The sequence below is a fragment of the Hemitrygon akajei genome, chromosome 5 (genome assembly GCF_048418815.1).
Source record: "Hemitrygon akajei chromosome 5, sHemAka1.3, whole genome shotgun sequence".
NCBI lineage: Eukaryota > Metazoa > Chordata > Chondrichthyes > Myliobatiformes > Dasyatidae > Hemitrygon > Hemitrygon akajei.
The window spans coordinates 130,826,896-130,846,650 of NC_133128.1; the positions used below are offsets into that span (position 1 = coordinate 130,826,896).

A 19,755-nucleotide genomic window follows, 5' to 3' on the forward strand; every position below is an offset into this window, starting at 1 on the left:
TCCTCCCACATCCCAGAGATGTAGTATGGCGAATCTGGTTTCCTCCCACATCCCAGAGATGTAGTATGGCGAATCTGGTTTCCTCCCACATCCCAGAGATGTAGTATGGCGAATTGTGGGCATGCTATGATGCTGCTGGAAGTGTGGTGACCTTTGTGCCAGCACAATCCTTGGACCGTGTAATTCACTGATGCAGAACGACACATTTCATGGCAGGTTTGAATGCAGATGTGACAAATAAAGCTAATCTTTAAACTGTTACTCAGTGCATGGTACTAATACAGGATTTTCTCCCTCAAAACAAAACTCCTGGAGGCTGGGGACAGATATAATTTTGAAAGAGGGATTAAAAGACATTTGCAAGAAAGCTCATTGAAGGACATGTAAACAAGATGAATAAATAGAGGAGAAATGGATCAGCAACATTCTAACAAGGCCAAGGCTCTGAATGGTCTACACTTCCAAGCTGCCCACTGGCAAAATGGATTCTTTCCGATGCAGAATATCTAAATTACTTTTGTAAGCTGGATAAAGGTCCAGCATGGACAGAGGTAAATGAGGCAGAGGGGGCTGGTGGGTGGATCTGCAGAGATACTCAACTGGAGAGTTAGCACAGAAGCTAGCGATTGAATGGCCTGCTTCATGAATTTAGAACAGGAGCTCAGTATACGGGTCCAGAAACACAAAGCACTGAAGGCCTTCAGTATTTATTGTTCCCTTGTCTCTTCTGCAATATTAGAACGTCTAATACCGTAGGTTTCCCTCCAGCCATACCTGACATTGGGCAGAAGCCAAACTTCCCGTCACTGTCGTAGTTAGGAGTCGTCCCACACCACTTCATGCCATCCTTTCTGCCGTCTGACGTGCAGGCAGTGTAGTTCTGCTTGTTGTACAAGAAGGGCAAGTAGCACAGGGCACCGTTCGAGTTCCCTCCTCTCGTCTGGACGAAGTTGGCTGTTCGCGGGGCGGGGGAGGAGAGAGCGGAAGAGAAAAGCTTACAACCTCTACAGAAGGTTCAGACTGACACGTTCTCCGACACCCTCAGCCCGCTTGACCACCCATAAGTCAGCCTGCCTACTGTATCTGAAGGGAAACCGCATCGATGTCCCTCCCCTACCACGACTACAAAGCTCGTGACGCGGCCCTCCACAAGTTACAGCTCCCTGACGGACAGACTGCATAGTTCCCCATAGTTCAAATGCATATGAACGGGCATTTGAGAGACTGGCGGGGCATTTCCTCACAGCTGCTCTCCCCACCCAACGCTCCTCCTGAGCAACAATTGGGGGGAGGGGGTGGGGGTGGCTGAGTCGAGCAGGCTGACCTACTCACTAACTGAGTCAGTGAATCTGGCCGCGTTCCTGCTTCTCCTGTGCCTGCCCATATTCCCACCACAGCTGTTCCTGTGATCCTCTCCTGCACATTGCTGACTTCAGGTGATCAGTAATTCTCCTCATTCGACTGCCCGCACGCAGCAGGAAGCAGTTTCCTCCGGAGAAGACAGATGTGGCCTGCTCTGTTAAGAGGGTTTACATACAAGAAACTTAGAGACCACCAACTCAGGAGGGAGCAACGCCACATTATTTTCAGGCATTTTAATACTTCATCCCATAAAGGACTCATCAAGCCACTTTCTCCTAAAATCCCCTTTAATTACACTGGTTATCACTTTATTTAAATATTTTAAAGTCTGTCCCAAGCCTTATAGATCTCATCAGGCTGGTTGCTTATGTTGGTTTCCGTGGCGTGAAGCAACCGAGAGTACGAGACTTCCGCGCCCCCCCCCCCCCCCCCAGGATAGGATAGGACGCCAGTCTATTGTGAGGTTAACCCCCAGCATTATGCCAGTACCCATTTTCAGCTGGTGGACTGGAGCAATGTGTGGTTAAGTGCCTTGCTCAAGGACACAACACGCTGCCTCAGCTGGGGCTCGAACTCACGACCTTTAGATCGCTAGTCCAACGCCTTAACCACTTGGCCACGCGCCACACAAGTGAACCCTAGCAATTTTTTATCATGGGTGGGGTTTGAATGCCAGTTTCCCCTCAGTCACGCTTGTGCTGTCCTCTTATTAACGAATTTGGTCAGCCCAAATGGAGGGGACATGGGGAAGGTACCTGCAGGCCGCTATGGCTCACGGTTCCTGCCCAACTCAAGACAGCTAGCCAGTGGGTTAGGGCGCCGCTGCTATACACCGGACTGTTAAGCTGAAGCATAAAACAACTGAGAAGATGAATTCGGGAAGACGTCCTCACTTACAGGACTGCTGGCTGCAGAAAGAGTAAGTACGGCCCCCGTCAAAGTCTGCACTGGTGCTGCACCAGAATTTGCCATCTTGCCGTCCGTCTGTGGTGCAGGAATGGTAGGTCTTTCCCATGAAGGTGAAGGGAAACACACAGGGTGCCCCATCTGCATTCCCACCATAATAAGTGTGCTTTGCTGGAGGAAACAAAACAAAATTCACAATTTCAGAACGTCCCAGAGCACTTCACGATCAAAGAGCCTTTCGGACTGTGGTCACCATTCTAATGGGGGACACAGTTCACTCAGGTTCTGCAAGGGAAGTCCTAATGTAGATCAATACTTTAGCCGAGGGGCGAAGATTGACCAGACAGCATAGAGAATCCATCTGCCCTTTCTCAAATATGATTCTCCCCTAAGCTCCTGCTAGTGCGGCACTGCCTTGATACCACACAACAAAAGTCAGCCTGCATTTTCGTGCCTAGCTCTTTGGAGTGGGATGAGCTGAACCCACACCCTGGCTAGCATCGGCATGAATGTCACTGTTACATAGAAACATAGAAATCTACAGCACATTACAGGCCCTTTGGCCCACAATGTTGTGCCAACCATGTAATCTGCTCTAGAAACGGTCTAGAACTTCCCTAGCGCATAGCCCTCTATTTTTCTAAGCTCCACATACCTATCTGAGAGGCTTTTAAAAGACCCTATTGTATTCCCTTCCTCCACCGCCGCCGGCAATGCATTCCACTCACCCACCACTCTCTGTGTGAAGAACTTACCCCTCACATCCCCTCGGTACCCATTTCCAAGCACCTTAAAACTATACCTCCTCATGTTAGCCACTTCAACCCTGGGGAACAGCCTCTGGCAATCATCTTATACACCTCTATCAGGTCACCTCACATCCTCTGTCGCTCCAAGGAGAAAAGGCCAAGTTCACTCGACCTATTCTCATAAGGTACGCCCTCCAATCCTAGTAAATCTCCTCTGCACGCTCTCTATAGCACAAGGTTATAGCTTCATGCAATGTGCGGATGAAAGACAGGGAAGATCATGAAAGCTGAGCTCAGGGGCAAAATAAATGCAGAGCAGCCTCCTTCTCTGGTGAGGGACAGGAGAGAATGTGAGGGACGGGAACAGAGCAAATCTGATAATGCAGCCTCTCCAAATTCTCAGGCCGGTCCTGACTTTTGAGCATGTAGCTAAGCAGCAATGACAGAACCTGCAGTCACGCTCACTCCGTGTACAAGGAGCAAATGCACTAGGTTGCAAAATTAAGAGCTATTCCTGACCCTGTCCTGGGATGCTGAAGTAGTAGATACAAGGTCTGCAGTTAGTATTTCATTATTTTGACATCTTAACGGATGAACTGAGTTTGAATGTACCTTGAGAATATTTCAATTGCTCAAACTAATGACTGGGAAGACTTTTACGGACAGTTATTTCAGCAAGAAACATCCCATTTCTTGCTCTCCTTAGCAAGACTGCAGATCACCAGGGAAGCAATCCATGCAGGGCACACAAATCCAGTGATCCTGCTAACCTGCATTTCCTGACAGCTTCAGTGTCCCCTGCTCACAAACAAATCCCTTCCCTGACCTTGCAAATTCCAACAAGAACACAGCCGCAATAACTCTTCTGTGATTGGCAAGTCTTCAGGATAAAGACCTTTTGAAAATTGGCTTTGTTTGTCACGGGTATATCGAACCCTGCAGTGAAACACACAACTTCCATCAATGACTAACGTAGTCTGAGGACAAATTGTACAGCACAGACAGGCCTTTCGGCCCGTCACATCTATGCCAGCTTTTTTGCACACCTATACTAACTCCACTTGCACGCATTGTATCGATGACCTTCTAGCCTAACCTATTCAAGTGCCTGTAGAAACGCTTCTTAATTTAGAAATTTATCAGATTCCACCCCCTTTGGCAGCAAGTTCTGATATTAAACATTCTGTAAAATACTTTACCTCCCCAAGAACCCTTTTACAAACTCATCTTCTTTCCTTAAACCCGAGTCCTCTCCTTTCTGATACCCCATGTACAGTAGGGAGCGTAGTGCAAATCACCAGGGGCGCAGTTTGTGGACAGCACAATGCTTTACAGCACCAGCTGCGAAGACTGGGGTTCGATTGCTGCTGCCGTCTGTACAGAGCTCGTTTTTCTTCCCCTGACTGCGTGAGAGTCATCCTACTTTCCAAAGCCGTCCGGTTAGTGGTTGTAGGCATGTTATGTTAGTGGTGGAAGCCTGGCGGGGTGCCAAGCACAATTGTTGTTGATTTGATTTGATGCACTGTGTGCTTCAATGTACACATGACAAGTTAATATTTCTCTCTCCCCAGCCATGGGGAAGATACGCTGCACTCTAGTTTATGTAATAAACAGGGACTGAAGGGGGCTAACCGTTGAAATCAGGTGTGATACAATGTTCGAGGAAGTGACTCATGCTGTTGACTGGTAACATAGCGGGTGTTAATACTCACACAAGTCCTGGCAGCTGATGCCATTGCCCAGGCACTTGCACAGCATTCGGGTGCTCCCTTGCATCTTCAGCCACTGCATCCCATCCGTGTACAGAATGCCTCCGTCACTCACACACTGCTTGTGGTAAACTGCCGGAACAGGGTGTCGGTGTCCCTGATTGCCATTATCTAGGTAAGAAATGAGGGTTCATTAAAAGAGAAGCTCTCAGTAAACAAGCCCTTTATTGGGCCATTTAGCCCATTCCTATCCTGTTCTCACCTTATTTACCCATGACCTAATCTTTCTTGCAGGTCCATTAATTCCCTCTGGTTTTCCTGACATGCGCCAACATTTACGGCAGCCAGTTTACCCACCAACCAGCATGCCTTTGGCACCGGGAGGAACCGAAACACCTAGTCACAGGGAGAATTTTGCAAACTTTCCTCAAGCTGATCTAGTCCACTCTGCTATGGTAGCCATCCCGCCATTTGCTTCCTACTTAAAGCATTATGCCTACTTCCCCATCCATTTGGAATCAATGTGTCAGAAGGTTCAAGTGGTTGGTTGGTCAGTAAGTAAAAGTACGCATATGTCGCCAAATACTACTCTGAGGTTCATTTTCGTGGCTCCTGTACCTCCTTCCTGAAGGTGGGGATGGGGGTGGTGGAGTTAGAGTGACGGGAAAAGGCCCTGATCAAACACTCCAATTAGCAATCCATGTAAAATACTCCCACTGACTAAAGCTTGTCAGTCTGAAATTAGTAATTTGATCCAGCATCTCCCATTTGTTGGCCAATAAAAAACCTTCACCCTGGCAGGCAGGAGAGGAAGAGGTAATGTGGAGGAGACGAGCCAGCTACCGTACAGGTACCAGTCCCGACTCCTGGAATGTGCGTTAGGCTTCTGCAAAACAACCTGTGGCAGCTGCCACATCACCAACCACCGAGATCTGAATGTCCTCTTTGTAGAAGCTCTTCGAGACAGAATTAGAATATTCGTCGTCATCACAGGCCACTTCTCCACTCACTTTGCTGGTCACTGCCCTCACACTCCCTCCCAATGTGGCCAATAACTCAATGCAAGCACACCCCCAAAACTCCACCATCGTCCACTTCGCAGCAGCAACAATCCTGACAAAACAACGGCCACATGCAAGACCATAAAGCAAGGGAGCAGAATTAGGCCATTCAGCCCATTTAGTCTGCTCTGCATTCTATCACAGCTGATTTATTTTCCCTCTCAACCCCACTCTCCTGACTTCTCCCCATAACCTTTGACACCCTGACTAATTAAGTTCTGGTTTAAATATACCCATTTCACTTGGCCCCTGCAGACATCTGTGGCAATTAATTCCACAGATTCACCCTCTGGTTAAAGAAATTCCTTCTAATTTGTGTTCTAAAGGGGCACCCTTGTGCCCTCTGGTCAGAGACTCTCCCATTATTGAAAACAGGCATTCTATCGAGGTCTTTCAATAATCAGTAAATTTCAGTGAGATTGGCTTTATTCTTCTAAACTCCAGCAAGGACAGGCCCAGAGCCATCAAATGCTCCACATACACTAACCCTTTCATTCCCGGGATTATTCTCGTGAACCTCCTCTGGACCCTCTCCAAAGCAGCACATTCTCTCTTGGATATGGGCCCCAGCGTTGCTCACAATACCCAATGCAGACTGACCTTACAAATCCTCAGCATTACATCCTTGTTTTTACATTCCTGTCCTCCAGAAATGAATGCTAACCTTGCATTTGCCTTCATTACTACTGACTCAAGCTGTAAGTTATCTTTGGAAATCCTGCACTAGGATTCCCGATTCCCTTTGCACCTCTGATATCCGAGTTCTCTGCCCGTTTAGAAAATAGCCTATGCCTTTATTCTTTCTACCAGAGTGCATGATCATACAATTCCCTAGAGCGTATTCCATCAGCCATTCTCCTAATCTGTCCAATTCCTTCTGCAGACTCTCTGCTTCTGCAACAGCACCTATCTTTGTATCATCTGCAAACCTGGCCACAAAGCCATCCATTCCATCATCCAGATCACTAACATACAACGTGAAAATTAGCCGGCCCAATAGCAACTCTTGTGGAACACCACTAGTCACTGGCAGCCAACCAGAAGTGGCCCCTGTTATTCCTGCTATTTGTCTCCTGTCAGTCAGCCAATCTTTTATCTATGCTAGTAACCTTCCTAAAATATCACTGGCTCTTATCTTGTTCAGCAGCCTCAGGTACAGCACCTTGTCAAAGGCCTTCTGAAAATCCAAGTCAGCAACATTCACTGACTCCTTTGTCTAGGCTGCTTGTTATCTCCTCAAGGAATTGAAACAAAGCTTGCAGGTAAGATTTCCCCTTAAGGAAACCAAGCCGATTTCAGCCTACTTTATCATGTGCCTCCGGGTAGTCCAAAACCTCATCCTCACTAAAGGACTCAACACCAGCCACTGAAGTCAGGCTAATTGGCCTATAATTTCCTGCTTTTTGCTTCCTTCCCTTCTTAAAGATTGGCGTGATTTGTAATTTTCCATTCCTGCCTGACTCCTGAATTATAATCGATTTGTATGATCATCGTTGCAATTGTGCCAATGACATGCCCCTACCGGATGACAGAGGGCCAACCCTTAAAGTAGCCCACACTCACCAATAGCTGTTGATGTTACAGTTGTGTGCCGTTCACATTCCCACTGTCCACGGCCTTTGCCAAAGCAGGTGCAGTGAAGAAGGTTTCCCCTGGCATCTGCTTTGGTCCAGGTGTCACCAATTCTGTAGGACATCCGGGTATCCTGGTCGTTGCATCGGTCTGTAAGAGTTGGAACGCAGAACGTGGATAAGTACTGCACAGAACAGTCCCTTCGGTCCATGTCGTTGTGGCAATCCTCTATCCTCTAACAACCAGTCGAACACCTCTTCCCCACAGATCCCTCCATTTTCCTATCATCTTAATCGATCTGCATCTACCACCATCTCTGGCAGGCCATTAAATGCACCCAGCCACTCTCTGCATTAATACCTACCTCTGACATCCCCTCCTAGACTTTCCTCCAAATACTTCAGTTATCTCCCTTTTCATGAAAGGAGAAAGACTCAAGAAAAAGCTGTTTATATCTTTTGAAATCAGTAATTATAAGCAAAAAGTACTAGTCATATATTTATATAGGTTAACAAAGGTGAGGGTCCCAAACTGTCATTAAGTGAGCTAGTTGAGGTGCTTGCTTGAGCTACCTCAGTGACAGAGTTGGTAGAAGAAACATTATAACTTCATTCAATGAATTGCCAATTGGCCAAGAAGACAAACTTGTACTAATGTAAACACACGAGCACACGAGATTCTGCAGATACTGGAAATGCAGAGCAACCCACACAGAAACCTGGAGCAACTCAGCAGGTCAGGCAAAATCTATGAAAATAAATAACCCGTCGATGTTTCAGCCCAAAACCTTTTTAAAGCAGTCTAATTTTTAGTCCAAGCCATGAATAAAAACAAAACGGATACAAAGAGGTTGGCCTCTAGAAACTCTAGAAATAAAAAAAAACAAGGGGAAGTACTCCAGAGTTTATTGACAGCTGAATGCACACTGCTCCAATGAAAATCATGGATGCACCCAAGACTCAATTCTTGAGGGCACAGAAATGGAGGTTACAGGAGAAAGATGAGTGAAGCCTTGGGAGGGATGGTAAAGAAAGAGGTACAATTGGAATGGGACCCTACGTACTGCAGGTCCTGATACATGAGATGAGGAGTGAATACTGGAGATTGGTTAGGAGACACAAAGAGACTGCAGATGCTGGAAATCTGGAGCAACACACAAAAAGCTGGAAGAACATAACATTTCAGGCAGCGTCTGTGAAGGGAAATGGACAGTGCACATTTCAGGTTGAGCCCCTTCAGCAGGACTGAAAAGGAAGCAGGGAGATAGCTAGTGTGAAAGGGTGGAGGGAAGGGGGAGGTAAATGATTGGCTGGGTACAGCTTTCAGCCGTTACTCTAAAACCAAAGAATTAACACCATCTACTGCACTTGGATCATACTGGACACCAACAGTTCAACACATACAGTAAAAATAAGATCATGTATTCCTTCACAAGTCCCCTCCTCTCCAGGGAAATGCAACGTGGCTAATCTGTATCTGATTTACATTTGCATGACTTTGCTACTTTTCATCTGGTATCAATAACCAAGATTGAAAAGTCGATCCCTCTCAATGTTGAAATCTTCGCTTTTGCCTCAGGTTTTTGGGGACAAGAGCCCCAGGTTTTCATTTACTGAATATGTGAGAAAGTGCCTTAAGGACATCCAGTGAACATTTGATGTTAAGTGGTCTTGCTCTGGGTTTGTTCAGCAGAGAAAATAGTTTCTCCCTATTGATCCCATCAAATCATTGAATCACCATAAGCACTTCAATTAGATCACATAAATAGTCATATCTGCACTCAGTCGATTTTAGAAGATGGTTGAATGTCTAAACGCTCAAGGTTAAACGGCAAACTTACTTCGTGAACTGCAAGTGATGCGTCCATTGCCTTCTCCTAGACAGGTGCACTCTATCATCATCCAGCCTTGGTACGGCCTTTCCCAAGTCTCTCCAACAACATGGGTAGACCCGGCCACATTGTCATAGCACCTTTCCGCTATATGGACACACAGGATCAGAGTTATACAGTGCTCCACCACACAGTTCACAGTGAAACCACCAACCACCCATTTACACAGATACAATTTTCCAGAAGAGTTGTCCCTACATTGCTATTCCTCACTCCCCCACCCCCTCTTCTCGATTATGCTACTTACTTGCAGTCCATACTCCATACCCTTACAGCACCGAGCGGCCATTCAGCCCATCGAGCCTAAGCCACTTCACAGAACAATCCCGTTCCCCACTAATTTCCGCTACTCCCCACACATTTCGAACAGCTTACCCACCCCAGACTCTACAAACCACCTACACTCACAGGGCAACTTACACGTGGCTAACGAACGTACCAACTTGCACGTCTTCGGGATGCAGAAGAAACTGGAACGCCCAGAGGGAGAGCTTCTTACAAGGTCAGATTGAACCTTAGTCGCCGGAACTGTGAGAGAGCTGCTCTACTGGCTGTGCCGCCCAGTTTATCCGATTTCCCTTCACTTGAAGGTGGTTCAGTTGGGTGTAATTGCATAGGGCAACCATCAATGACGTCATGCTTGTGTAGGAAGCATCAACGGAGACAATGAAGCATCCGACCCATTGGCTGGACACTTTCTGAAGATATGTGCTTTCTCAATGACTGAATCTAATTCTCATGAGGCTGAATCAAAGTTAACAGAAAGCAGAGACTCTATCCAAGTCATTCCAGAGAACTTGCGCACTGGCAGTCCTTGAGAAATTCCATTTTAATCTTTTTTGGTATCAATCCACAATTCTCCCGATTTTAACCATAATCTTACAGAGTGGAAGAAATATTTGCATTTTGACAGCCCCTGGACACTCAAAGGTCTCCAGCCAAACTGGGTGTTAAAATCTAATCTTCAGAGCTAATGAAAATTTTTCATAGAACACAGAACACAGCACAATATAGGTCCTTCAATCCACAGTGCACTGATCCTGTAACCTATTCCAAGGTCAATCTAACCCTTCCAGTTCACATAACCTTCCATTTTTATGTCATCCATGAGCCTAAGAGTCTCTTGTTCCCAATGTATCTGCCTCTACAGAGGCAGGGCATTCCACACACCTTTCTTTAGGGAAAAAATCTACCTCTGACTCCCCCAGGGTGAAACAGTACAATGACCAAATCAATTTGACATTGTTTTAGATTGGACATTTCTCAAATGTTGTGATGTCACTCTGGGCACAATTCAAAAACTCCCTCGTAATGGTGAAATCCAATAATGGTTTCACACTGCGTACTGAGTGGAGAATGGGCATTCTCACTCAGAGTTTGATACCAACACAGAGAAGCAAGTACCTATTGGTTTGCAGGTCCATTCTCCTTTCCCGTTTCCAAGGCAGACGCACTCCAGCATGTGGCCACCCGTCTCATGAGGTCTCCTCCAGGTATCTCCAATTTTGTAGGACTGGCCTCCCTCGTGGCACCGATCTGTGAGGGAGGGAAATGCTCAGTACCTATGAAGCCCACTCGCTATCAGATTTACCGAAACATACAGAGAAATGAGCCGTTCGCGTTAACAACCAACACACCCGAGGATGTGCCGGGGGCAGCCCGCAAGTGTTGCCCCACGTTCCAGTGGCGCCAAAATTGCATCCCCACGTGCTCTTCAGAACACAGAACATACCAAGTGGCAAAGAAACAACAGCGAAACAAAAACTTTTCCAACCCATCCACCCACAAACAGTCTTCTAACCCCAGGACAGGCAGGCTCCTTTCAGCATCTTCAGAAATAGTTTTGTTGTTGCGGACAGTGCTTTGGTTGGTTTGCAGCGGAAGCTTGAAATTTCACCTTCACGCTGTCTTATGTACATTAGTCGATGGAGGTGGAAGGAGTAATTGAAGGTTCATTCCCAGTGGACTGGAAGGAATGTGAAAAATATTGCTGGCATTGGCAGAAGTAGTTCAGGAGAGGGCTGGATGGATCTGGAGAATCACTAGGAGGTACATGCAAACCTCAAAGTACCGTAGATTCCGGACTACAGAGCGCACCTGATTAAAAGCCGCTGGCTCTAATTTTAGAAATAAAATCAATTTTTTAATTGTAAAGGCCGCACCGGATTTTAGGCCGCACCGCTACTTTTAAATATACATACGTATCGGTAACACAAATTACGTTGCATATACTTTTTTACTGAACAGCACGAACAACATTCCAATATCTCCTAGCGACTGGTAAAAATATATATACTGCGAGCCTTTAACTTAAAAGCAGCGTTTTCGTTCGGGTCTGACGCGCTTGCGTAACGCGATCGGGTCTGACGCGCTTGCGTAACGCGATCGGGTCTAATCGGGTCTGACGCGCTTGCGTAACGCGATCGGGTCTGACGCGCTTGCGTAACGCGATCGGGTCTAATCGGGTCTGACGCGCTTGCGTAACGCGATCGGGTCTGACGCGCTTGCGTAATGCGATCGGGTCTAATCGGGTCTGACGCGCTTGCGTAACGCGATCGGGTCTAATCGGGTCTGACGCGCTTGCGTAACGCGATCGGGTCTAATCGGGTCTAATCGGGTCTGACGCGCTTGCGTAACGCGATCGGGTCTAATCGGGTCTAATCGGGTCTGACGCGCTTGCGTAACGCGATCGGGTCTAATCGGGTCTAATGCGCTTGCGTAACGCGATCGGGTCTAATCGGGTCTAATCGGGTCTGACGCGCTTGCGTAACGCGATCGGGTCTAATCGGGTCTGACGCGCTTGCGTAACGCGATCGGGTCTAATCGGGTCTGACGCGCTTGCGCAATGCGATCGGGTCTAATCGGGTCTGACGCGCTCGGGTCTTGCTTTTCTTCGAGTATTTTCCATGTTGATGAGGGTGAGTACAAATGACTGATTTACAATAATTTAATTGTGAAAGTGCGCTTGATTTATCGTACAATTTCATTGGACCTCTGTGAACTACTCATCAATTTTATTGGTCTACTGTTACGAGGCAAAATGTTTACGAGGCGGCATGAAAAAAAACCATGTATTAGCCGCTTCGAATTAAAGGCCGCAGAGTTCAAAGCTGTTCAAAATGTGGGAAAAAAGTAGCGGCTTATAATCCGGAATCTACGGTACATATATGTCACCATATACCACTGGAGATTAATTTTCTCGCAGGCATTCACAATATAACAAAGAAAAAGTTGATTAAAAACTGCAAAGACCGACAAACTGCAGAACTAATTAATGAATTAATTGATTTACTAATTAACACTGAGGATGAGTTGTGGAGCCCTTGAAAGTTAGTTGATAGGTTGTGGAATCAGTTCAGTGCTGAGGTGAGTGAGGTTTATCCATGCTGGTTGAGGGGTAATAACTGTTCCTGAATCTGGCGGTGTGGGACCCAAGGCTCCTGTACCTCCTTCCCTATGGATGTGATAGTGGATAGGAGCCGTGAATGGAGGCAGAGCTCCAGGAACTTTAAGGAACGGATCTGTGAGGAGTACAACATTGGGTAAAGGTATCTGGGGAGATGAAGGGAAACATCACGAGATTTCTGCAGCAGGGCATGGGGGGGGGGGGGGGGGGGCTTTACTGATGACGGACACCCAGAAAGGGAAATGGCAGGTACAAGAATATTGATGGCCAATCCCCATAAGAATAGATTCTGAGAGATTTGGGGCACAATATGAGAGGGAGAGGCATATGGTGTCTCAACAAGGGAGAAATATTGGCCTTTATTGTGATTAATAATAGTGTTTAATATTGTTTAATTTAATACTAACCACCTTCTTATAAAGTCAAAATTCACAATCCCTCTGCAACCTTCCCCACTATCTAACGTGTATCCGCGTTGATTTGCTTTTACAAAACAGATGCCCATCATCCAGGTAATGACAGAAGGAAGTGGGCAGGGAAGAGTTCACTGGATACCCGAGTCAGGTCTGGAACTATTTTAAACACAGGGGTAACCACACCCTAGAAATTTGCAGTGGGTACATCCCATCATATCCACTGCCACTTCAGATTGCCCGTTAACGCTGTTGCTTACTTGCGATGGTGCAGCTGATTCTGCCTCTGCCCGCTCCGATGCAGGTGCAGTCCCAGATCATACTGTCCTTCGGGCGCTCCCAGGTGTCTCCCACACGCTGCCTGTTACCGGTGTACTGATCGAAGCACATCTCCTCCACTGAAACAAGCAAAGCACAGTCTCAGGCAAGGGGCAGCTGAGCTCAAAGGCCTCTGAAGGTCCCTCCAAACAGTTTGCTCAGCCTCCACCACAGGGCCCGTCAGCCCTGTTAGTCCACCCGTTGGGTTTACTGGTCTGCCTGACTAGCTGTGCCAATAGAGGAGGCAGATTGCCCCAGCTGAGGTAAATACCACATTCAATGATCTTTTATTTGTCACATGTGCATCGAATCATTCAACGAGATGTGTTGATTGCGTTAAGGACCATCACAGTCCAAGACGTGCTGGAGGCAGCCCACAAGTGGTGCCAGGCTTCTGGCACCAACGTAGTGTGCCCACGACTTACTAACCCTGACCTGTAACTCCTTGGAGTGTGCGATGAAACCGGAGCACCCGGAGGAAACCCACGCGGTCACGGGGAAAAGTGCAGGCAGCAGCGGGGATCGAACTGCTATCTCTGGCCCTGAAAAGCATTATGCTGCTAGCCTACAAGTCACAATAATGGCTAGCGCCATTGATTCACAGCACCAGCAGTAAGATGAGTGTTCGATTCCCACCACTGTCTGTAAGGAGCGTGTACGCTCTCCCCTTCATACAGGTTTCCTCTGAGTACTCTAGTCTCCTCCCATCTTCCAAAGACATATGGGTTAGGATCAATAAGTTATGGGCACGCTATGTGGGTGACACTTCCCCAGCACAGTTCTTGAACTGTGTTGGTTGTTGACACAAAACGACCCATTTTTCAATGTCACCATCATCATCATTACATGCTGCGTGTCATATGACATAGGTGATCATGGTCCCGTTGCCTTCTTCTGAGCAGCGTCTTTACAAGACATCATCAGTACTCTTCAGGGATTGTCTGCGTGCATCATGGCATCAGTGGTCGTATCACCAGGACTTGTGACGTGCACCAGCTTCTCATGCGACCATCCACCACACGCTCCTATGACTTCACGTGACCCTGATCAGGGGGCTAGGCAGGTGCTACATTTTGTCCAGGAGTGACTTACAGGCTAGCGGAGGGAAGGAACATCTTACACCTCCTTTGGTAGAAGTGTCTCCAACCCTCCACCCAGATGCTCGATGGACTTGTGACAAATAAAGCTAATGTTTAAATTTAAATTTCAGAACAATTAACAATTCCCAGCTGCAGACCCAATATGAATACTGGATTAGCCCCTTATGTTGAGAGCCTGTTTCTCGTCTACATTCATCTACAAACAATTGGCACCTATAAAGCCATCTCTGGCTTTGGCTTCAGCTACCACTGAAAGGGGCATTTTGATCAGGGACTCGGCAAAAAAAGTCACAGAGTTTGCTACACCAGCCAAGTCGACACACTTCGAATGTAAACAAGATTTATTAACACAGGACGAGTTGTGGAGTCCTTGAAAGTTAGTTGATAGGTTGTGGAATCTTTTACTCTTAATCTATGACACAGGATGCCATTCAGCCCATCAAGTCTACAGCGTTCCCATCAGTGGCATTCGCTCCGTCAATTCCCTGCAGCGAACTCTCTCTCTCTCAAAGACACAAATTCTTCCCAGACCTAACGCTCGGACTAATTTAGAGCAACCAACCCCCTGACCTCAGCATCAAAGTCCCAAACTGAGTAGCACACACAGAGGGATAAGACACCAGGCCAGGGGTGGGGTCTGCAGGTGGTTAGTCACAGGCATCCAGGCAGAAGGTGGAGGGAGTTCAAGTCCCAGCCCCACCGTGAACTAGGAATCAGTACAGCAACCCCCAGAGGAAGTAAACAGCCATGGCACGTGTGGTGCGCCGCCCTGCCAAGCTGACAGCCATCGTCGGAGGCTGGGTGACAGCCCCGCACCAATGGTAGACAACTGTGTCCAGCTCCTGCAGCCCAACTTTCCAGGCAGAGATGTGTAACCAGACACGTCAGCAAGTAGACATAACCATAGGGCAGCTGTACAGAGACAGCAGGGGCCAGAGAGCCCACTCCACTCCAGAATGGCAAGTCCACTTGTACTACTGTCCCACCTCTGGTTATGCTACTATTCAAAGTTAACTTATAGATATATATAAAATATTTATGTATGTACGTGTCTATTTATTTATTTAGAGGCATGAGACGGGGCCATTCTAGCCCAACGAGCCCCTCTGTACAGCAACCAACCTAGTTAACACCAGCCTAATCACAGGACAATATCCTACTAATCAGTACGTCTTTGAACTAGGGGAAGAAACAACTGGAGGAACTCACAGGGAGAATGTACAAACTCCTGAAAACTGGGGCAAAATAGTTTTGACATTTGCTGCCTGCAGTCCCCAAGATGGATTGTAAGGGACTTGGAGGAGAAAAGACTACTAACTGTTTGCTTACCATCAGGCTTGGATTCACAATTCCAGCCTCGACCTGCGCCGTAACAGGTACATATCATCACTCGACCCAGGTAGGTGCGTTCCCACTGCTGGTTGATCTGGTAAACCTTCCCATTATCATAGCAAGAATCTGAACGGGGCAAAGCACACACAGATCAAATCAAATGGCTCCCAAAAGACCAAGAATGCACTCCAAGAGCTCTAAACACTCATTGTAACTGAGATGGCAAAATTGCATTTCAGATTAGATCTCTAGGTTGTGATGGGGCCACTCCTGAAATATCAGAATCGACGATCACTAATGGTTGTTATTATTATTGTCACTGACCAACGTTCTGTGACATATGCTGCCATGTGACAGTGGTACACTGCTAAGCCATAAAGCTCCTTTAAATTACAAATACAAATTGTGCAAAGAAGGTCGTGTCCATGGGTCTCATGGATCGGTCAGGAATATTGCAGAGGGAACGAAGCTGCTCCTGAATTAAGTGTGGGGTCTTTGGGCTCTTGTAACTCCTCACCCACGGTGAGGACATCGTTTGAATGATGATCTTTCTGGAGTAAATTTGCAAGTGAAACAGCATGAGGATAGAGAGAAAAGAGAGTTAATGTTTCAGGTTCATCCTTCTGTCAGTCAATGGCGTGAAGCACTAACTGCTTTGCTCTCTCCCCAGTCAATGGCTGGCTTGCTGCACGTTTCTGCATCCTATTTTATTTCACATTTCCAGAGTCTTCCAACTTTTACATTAACTCATTGCTTCCTTTCACAGCTGTCTTTTTTCAGCTTGGTGAGAGTTATACAACTCTGCCCGAACACCGTTAAACACTAATCCATTTTTCAAAGTTGCTTCACATTTTATTTTCAAATGTGGCACTAACAATGGTCTTAATCTGAGTTTCCAGCAAAACAAAAGTGAGGATGATATTGAGCTATTTTTCTTCTCTACTCAGTGTTTCCAGATTGTTTCTCTTGCTGATATACAATATTTAACACAAATTATTTCCCCCGATATTTAAGCAATTGCTTCAGAATAACTCATTTCCTTGCCTCAACCATACGCTCCAGCCCATATTCCAGACGGCAGACATCGCAAACTGAAACACAGAGATTCTGCAAATACTGGAAATCTGGAGCAACTCAGCAGATCAGGCAGAGTCCATGGAGAGAAACCATCGACGTTTCAGGCCTTTCTTCCCTCCATTGATGCTGCCTGACCTGCTGAGCTCCTCCAGCAACTTGCATGGTTACATCATTCAGAAATGTTTTGATAAGCTGAATGAAATTAACTCAGTTAAACCAGTCAGTGAGTGAATTGTGAACTAAACTCACTTACAATTTTTACTCACTTCATTCTCCCTTTGTATGCAACCCAAGTGCATACCTTCCCAAATCCTGTCTCTCGTGTTAACGGATCTGTCAGGGTTTCTCCTGGCAAAAGGCCAACCTAATTACCCATGTAATACACTCCACACAGCTTTATGACACGGAGTGTCAGGCTGAGCTTTGATCCCTGAATAGGACAGTTACACAATTCAGGGACATGAATGGCTTTTGATGCTTAATCCAGCTCCCCTGTCCATTGTCAAACATCTGTCCAACGTTCAGGGTTAAAGCACAAAACACTACAAGGGAAACAAAGCAAACTGACTCCTACTGCAGGGGTTTCTTTGTTGGGTTAGAGAGATGAATGCTCCAATTAAAGTAAGGGCAAATGGAATTGGTCCAAAACAAGTGCAAAATATTGCTGATAACGCTTTTTTCGACACAAACACAATAACTGCAAACATTTAGCAGGTCAGGAAACATCTGTCAGGAGGAGAGAAAGGGCAGTTGATGGTATTTTGTCAACACTGTCCTTAAAATGAATTGTATTCGATTGGCTGGTGTTGAAAACAACCTCAGAACAATTCCCAGCTGCAGACCCAACAGGAATACTGGATTAACCCCTTATGTTGAGAGCCTGTTTCTCGTCTACATTCATCTGCAAACAACTGGCACCTACAAAGCCATCACACCTACCACTGAAAGGGGCATTTTGATCAGGGACTCTGCAAAAAGTGGCCCAAAGTTCGCTATGCCAGCCAAGTCGACACACTTCGAATGTAAACCAAGATGCATCTTCAAAGGGATTTGCATAAATGCAAGATTGAATTACAGAAGTCACCTTCTCCACATTTACAGAACTACAAGAATTATCATGGAATATTAATAGGGAATTGGCATATGGCTACAAGGAATACAATTTGTAAGTTTAAACCTCAAAAAGCTTTTAAGTTTCGGGGGGGGGGGGGTGGGGGCTATTAAAATTCTTTGAACAGTGGTAGTACAGAGGAATTGAATATGCTTAAAACACCTCGGGAGTTCAATACACACTTCTTTAAGAAAAGTCAACTTTGGTAATGCACAAGTTAAAAAAACCTTCCTGATAATTGGAAAAGTTCAACGATTTCATTATTTTAATATGCAACTTTAACACGTCCCTTACAGATATTTGAGAGATTGCAATAGAAGTTAAAATTGCAGCATTAGTAATTTTATGAGCTCTCGGAGAAACATTCCAGGAGGATTTAAAGAAAGCCTTTTTGCTAACACTTACTTTGGTTCTGGGGGTGCGTGTTGTAAGCTTGTCTCTTCGCGGGCCTCACGCCGTTGGTTACACTGAGAAAGGCGAGCAACAGAAAGCCCCCGAGCACGGAGCGGTGCATCTTCCCAGCACAGGAGCTCCCCAGGCAGTTCGGTGAAGTACGTACAAGGAGACCCCTCTATCTCAGGCGGCGGAGGGACAGCAGGCACTGGCACATTGAAAGGATGGTCTGCCAGGACAGGGAGAAGGCGCTCCAATACCAACCCTCCTCTCTCTACACCTTGCCAGTGAGTGATGGAGTAGCTGCCCCTCCAGCCCCCTTTATAACGTTCTCTACTCCTTGCCACACCAGCCAGGAAGATGAGGAGGAGCTTAAATGGGGGGGGGGGGGGGTGTGTGTGGGGGGGGTCGCTTCAATAATATTTACAAGTCTGGTGCTGACATCACTGCAGGACTTTAAAATACCTCTTAAAGGGCTACTGCCCTCCATTAGAAATGAACCACGAGCAAACAGAAGGCAAAGTCATTATATTAAATACATCACCACTCTACAAAAAAGACTGATGACAAAAAAAGTTTACATATATTAATCATCAGTCAGGGGTTTATTTTTAAACTCTTGCCAGCTATTCACTTTCAAGCGTTTAAAGATTGGCTAATCACCACGGGGAAGTATTTATTTGCAATAAAGAATATTTTGTGTGAGGAGAACGCAAAAAAATGGGCGCCGGTTTCCAGATGCAGTACTTCACCGTTTCGAGCCAGGAGTGCGCTCGAGTCTCGCTCGGAAACTGCGCGGGGATGTTCGCTCCCCTGGAGCCCCACGACAAGAGATTTTTTAAATAGATCAGATCTGCGAGTCACTCGCAAAATGCACAAAAATATAAAACGCAGAGTCATGCGGAATGCGGCGCACAGAATGGAAGATGTGCGATGTTATAATAAACGTGCTTGCCCTGAGCGGTTCCAATGGGGGAGATGGGAATAGGAGACACTTCGCCGGGGTGGGGTGGGGGGGGGGGGGGGGGTAGTTTATGAGCAGCACCGAAACAGCCCTTGATTTTTTATAAGGAACTGGTAATCCACACTCCGCTGAACAGGCAGTTACTGATCTATCCCACCCTCCGAAAACTTACACTTTTACAAAAGGTATACTTTTAAGCGGTTGCATTTGGCTCCAGTAAATGACAAACACTTTCTTAAACCCTAGCCAGTTTGGATCGGTCTAAACACTATACCAAAAGCAAATGAAAATCCAACTTCGCAGAAACGCTCCATTAGTTGGTTAGAGGCATAATCAGGATCAGAACCGCATAAGGTTTATATTTGTATTAAAAATACTAGCAACAAAGGGA

General features: G+C 46.4%; 1 protein-coding gene across 2 annotated transcripts in view; it reads right to left on the minus strand.

Moving 5' to 3' along the window:
* The window catches only part of LOC140728171 (fibronectin-like), a 93,984-nt gene extending 75,279 nt beyond the window's left edge, over nt 1-18,705 (minus strand). Inside the window, exons 1-9 of one of the 2 annotated variants that reach the window (XM_073046473.1) lie at nt 18,413-18,705; nt 15,817-15,945; nt 13,330-13,467; nt 10,655-10,786; nt 9,200-9,337; nt 7,351-7,509; nt 4,730-4,897; nt 2,260-2,439; nt 775-954 (exon numbers count right to left, since the gene is read on the minus strand). In XM_073046473.1, the coding sequence (XP_072902574.1) occupies nt 775-954; nt 2,260-2,439; nt 4,730-4,897; nt 7,351-7,509; nt 9,200-9,337; nt 10,655-10,786; nt 13,330-13,467; nt 15,817-15,945; nt 18,413-18,521 (1,333 nt within the window). In that variant the 5' untranslated portion in view covers nt 18,522-18,705. The remainder of the gene's footprint in view (nt 1-774; nt 955-2,259; nt 2,440-4,729; nt 4,898-7,350; nt 7,510-9,199; nt 9,338-10,654; nt 10,787-13,329; nt 13,468-15,816; nt 15,946-18,412) is intronic. The other variant, XM_073046474.1, reaches the window with a different exon arrangement.
* Nucleotides 18,706-19,755: the final 1,050 nt, after the last annotated feature.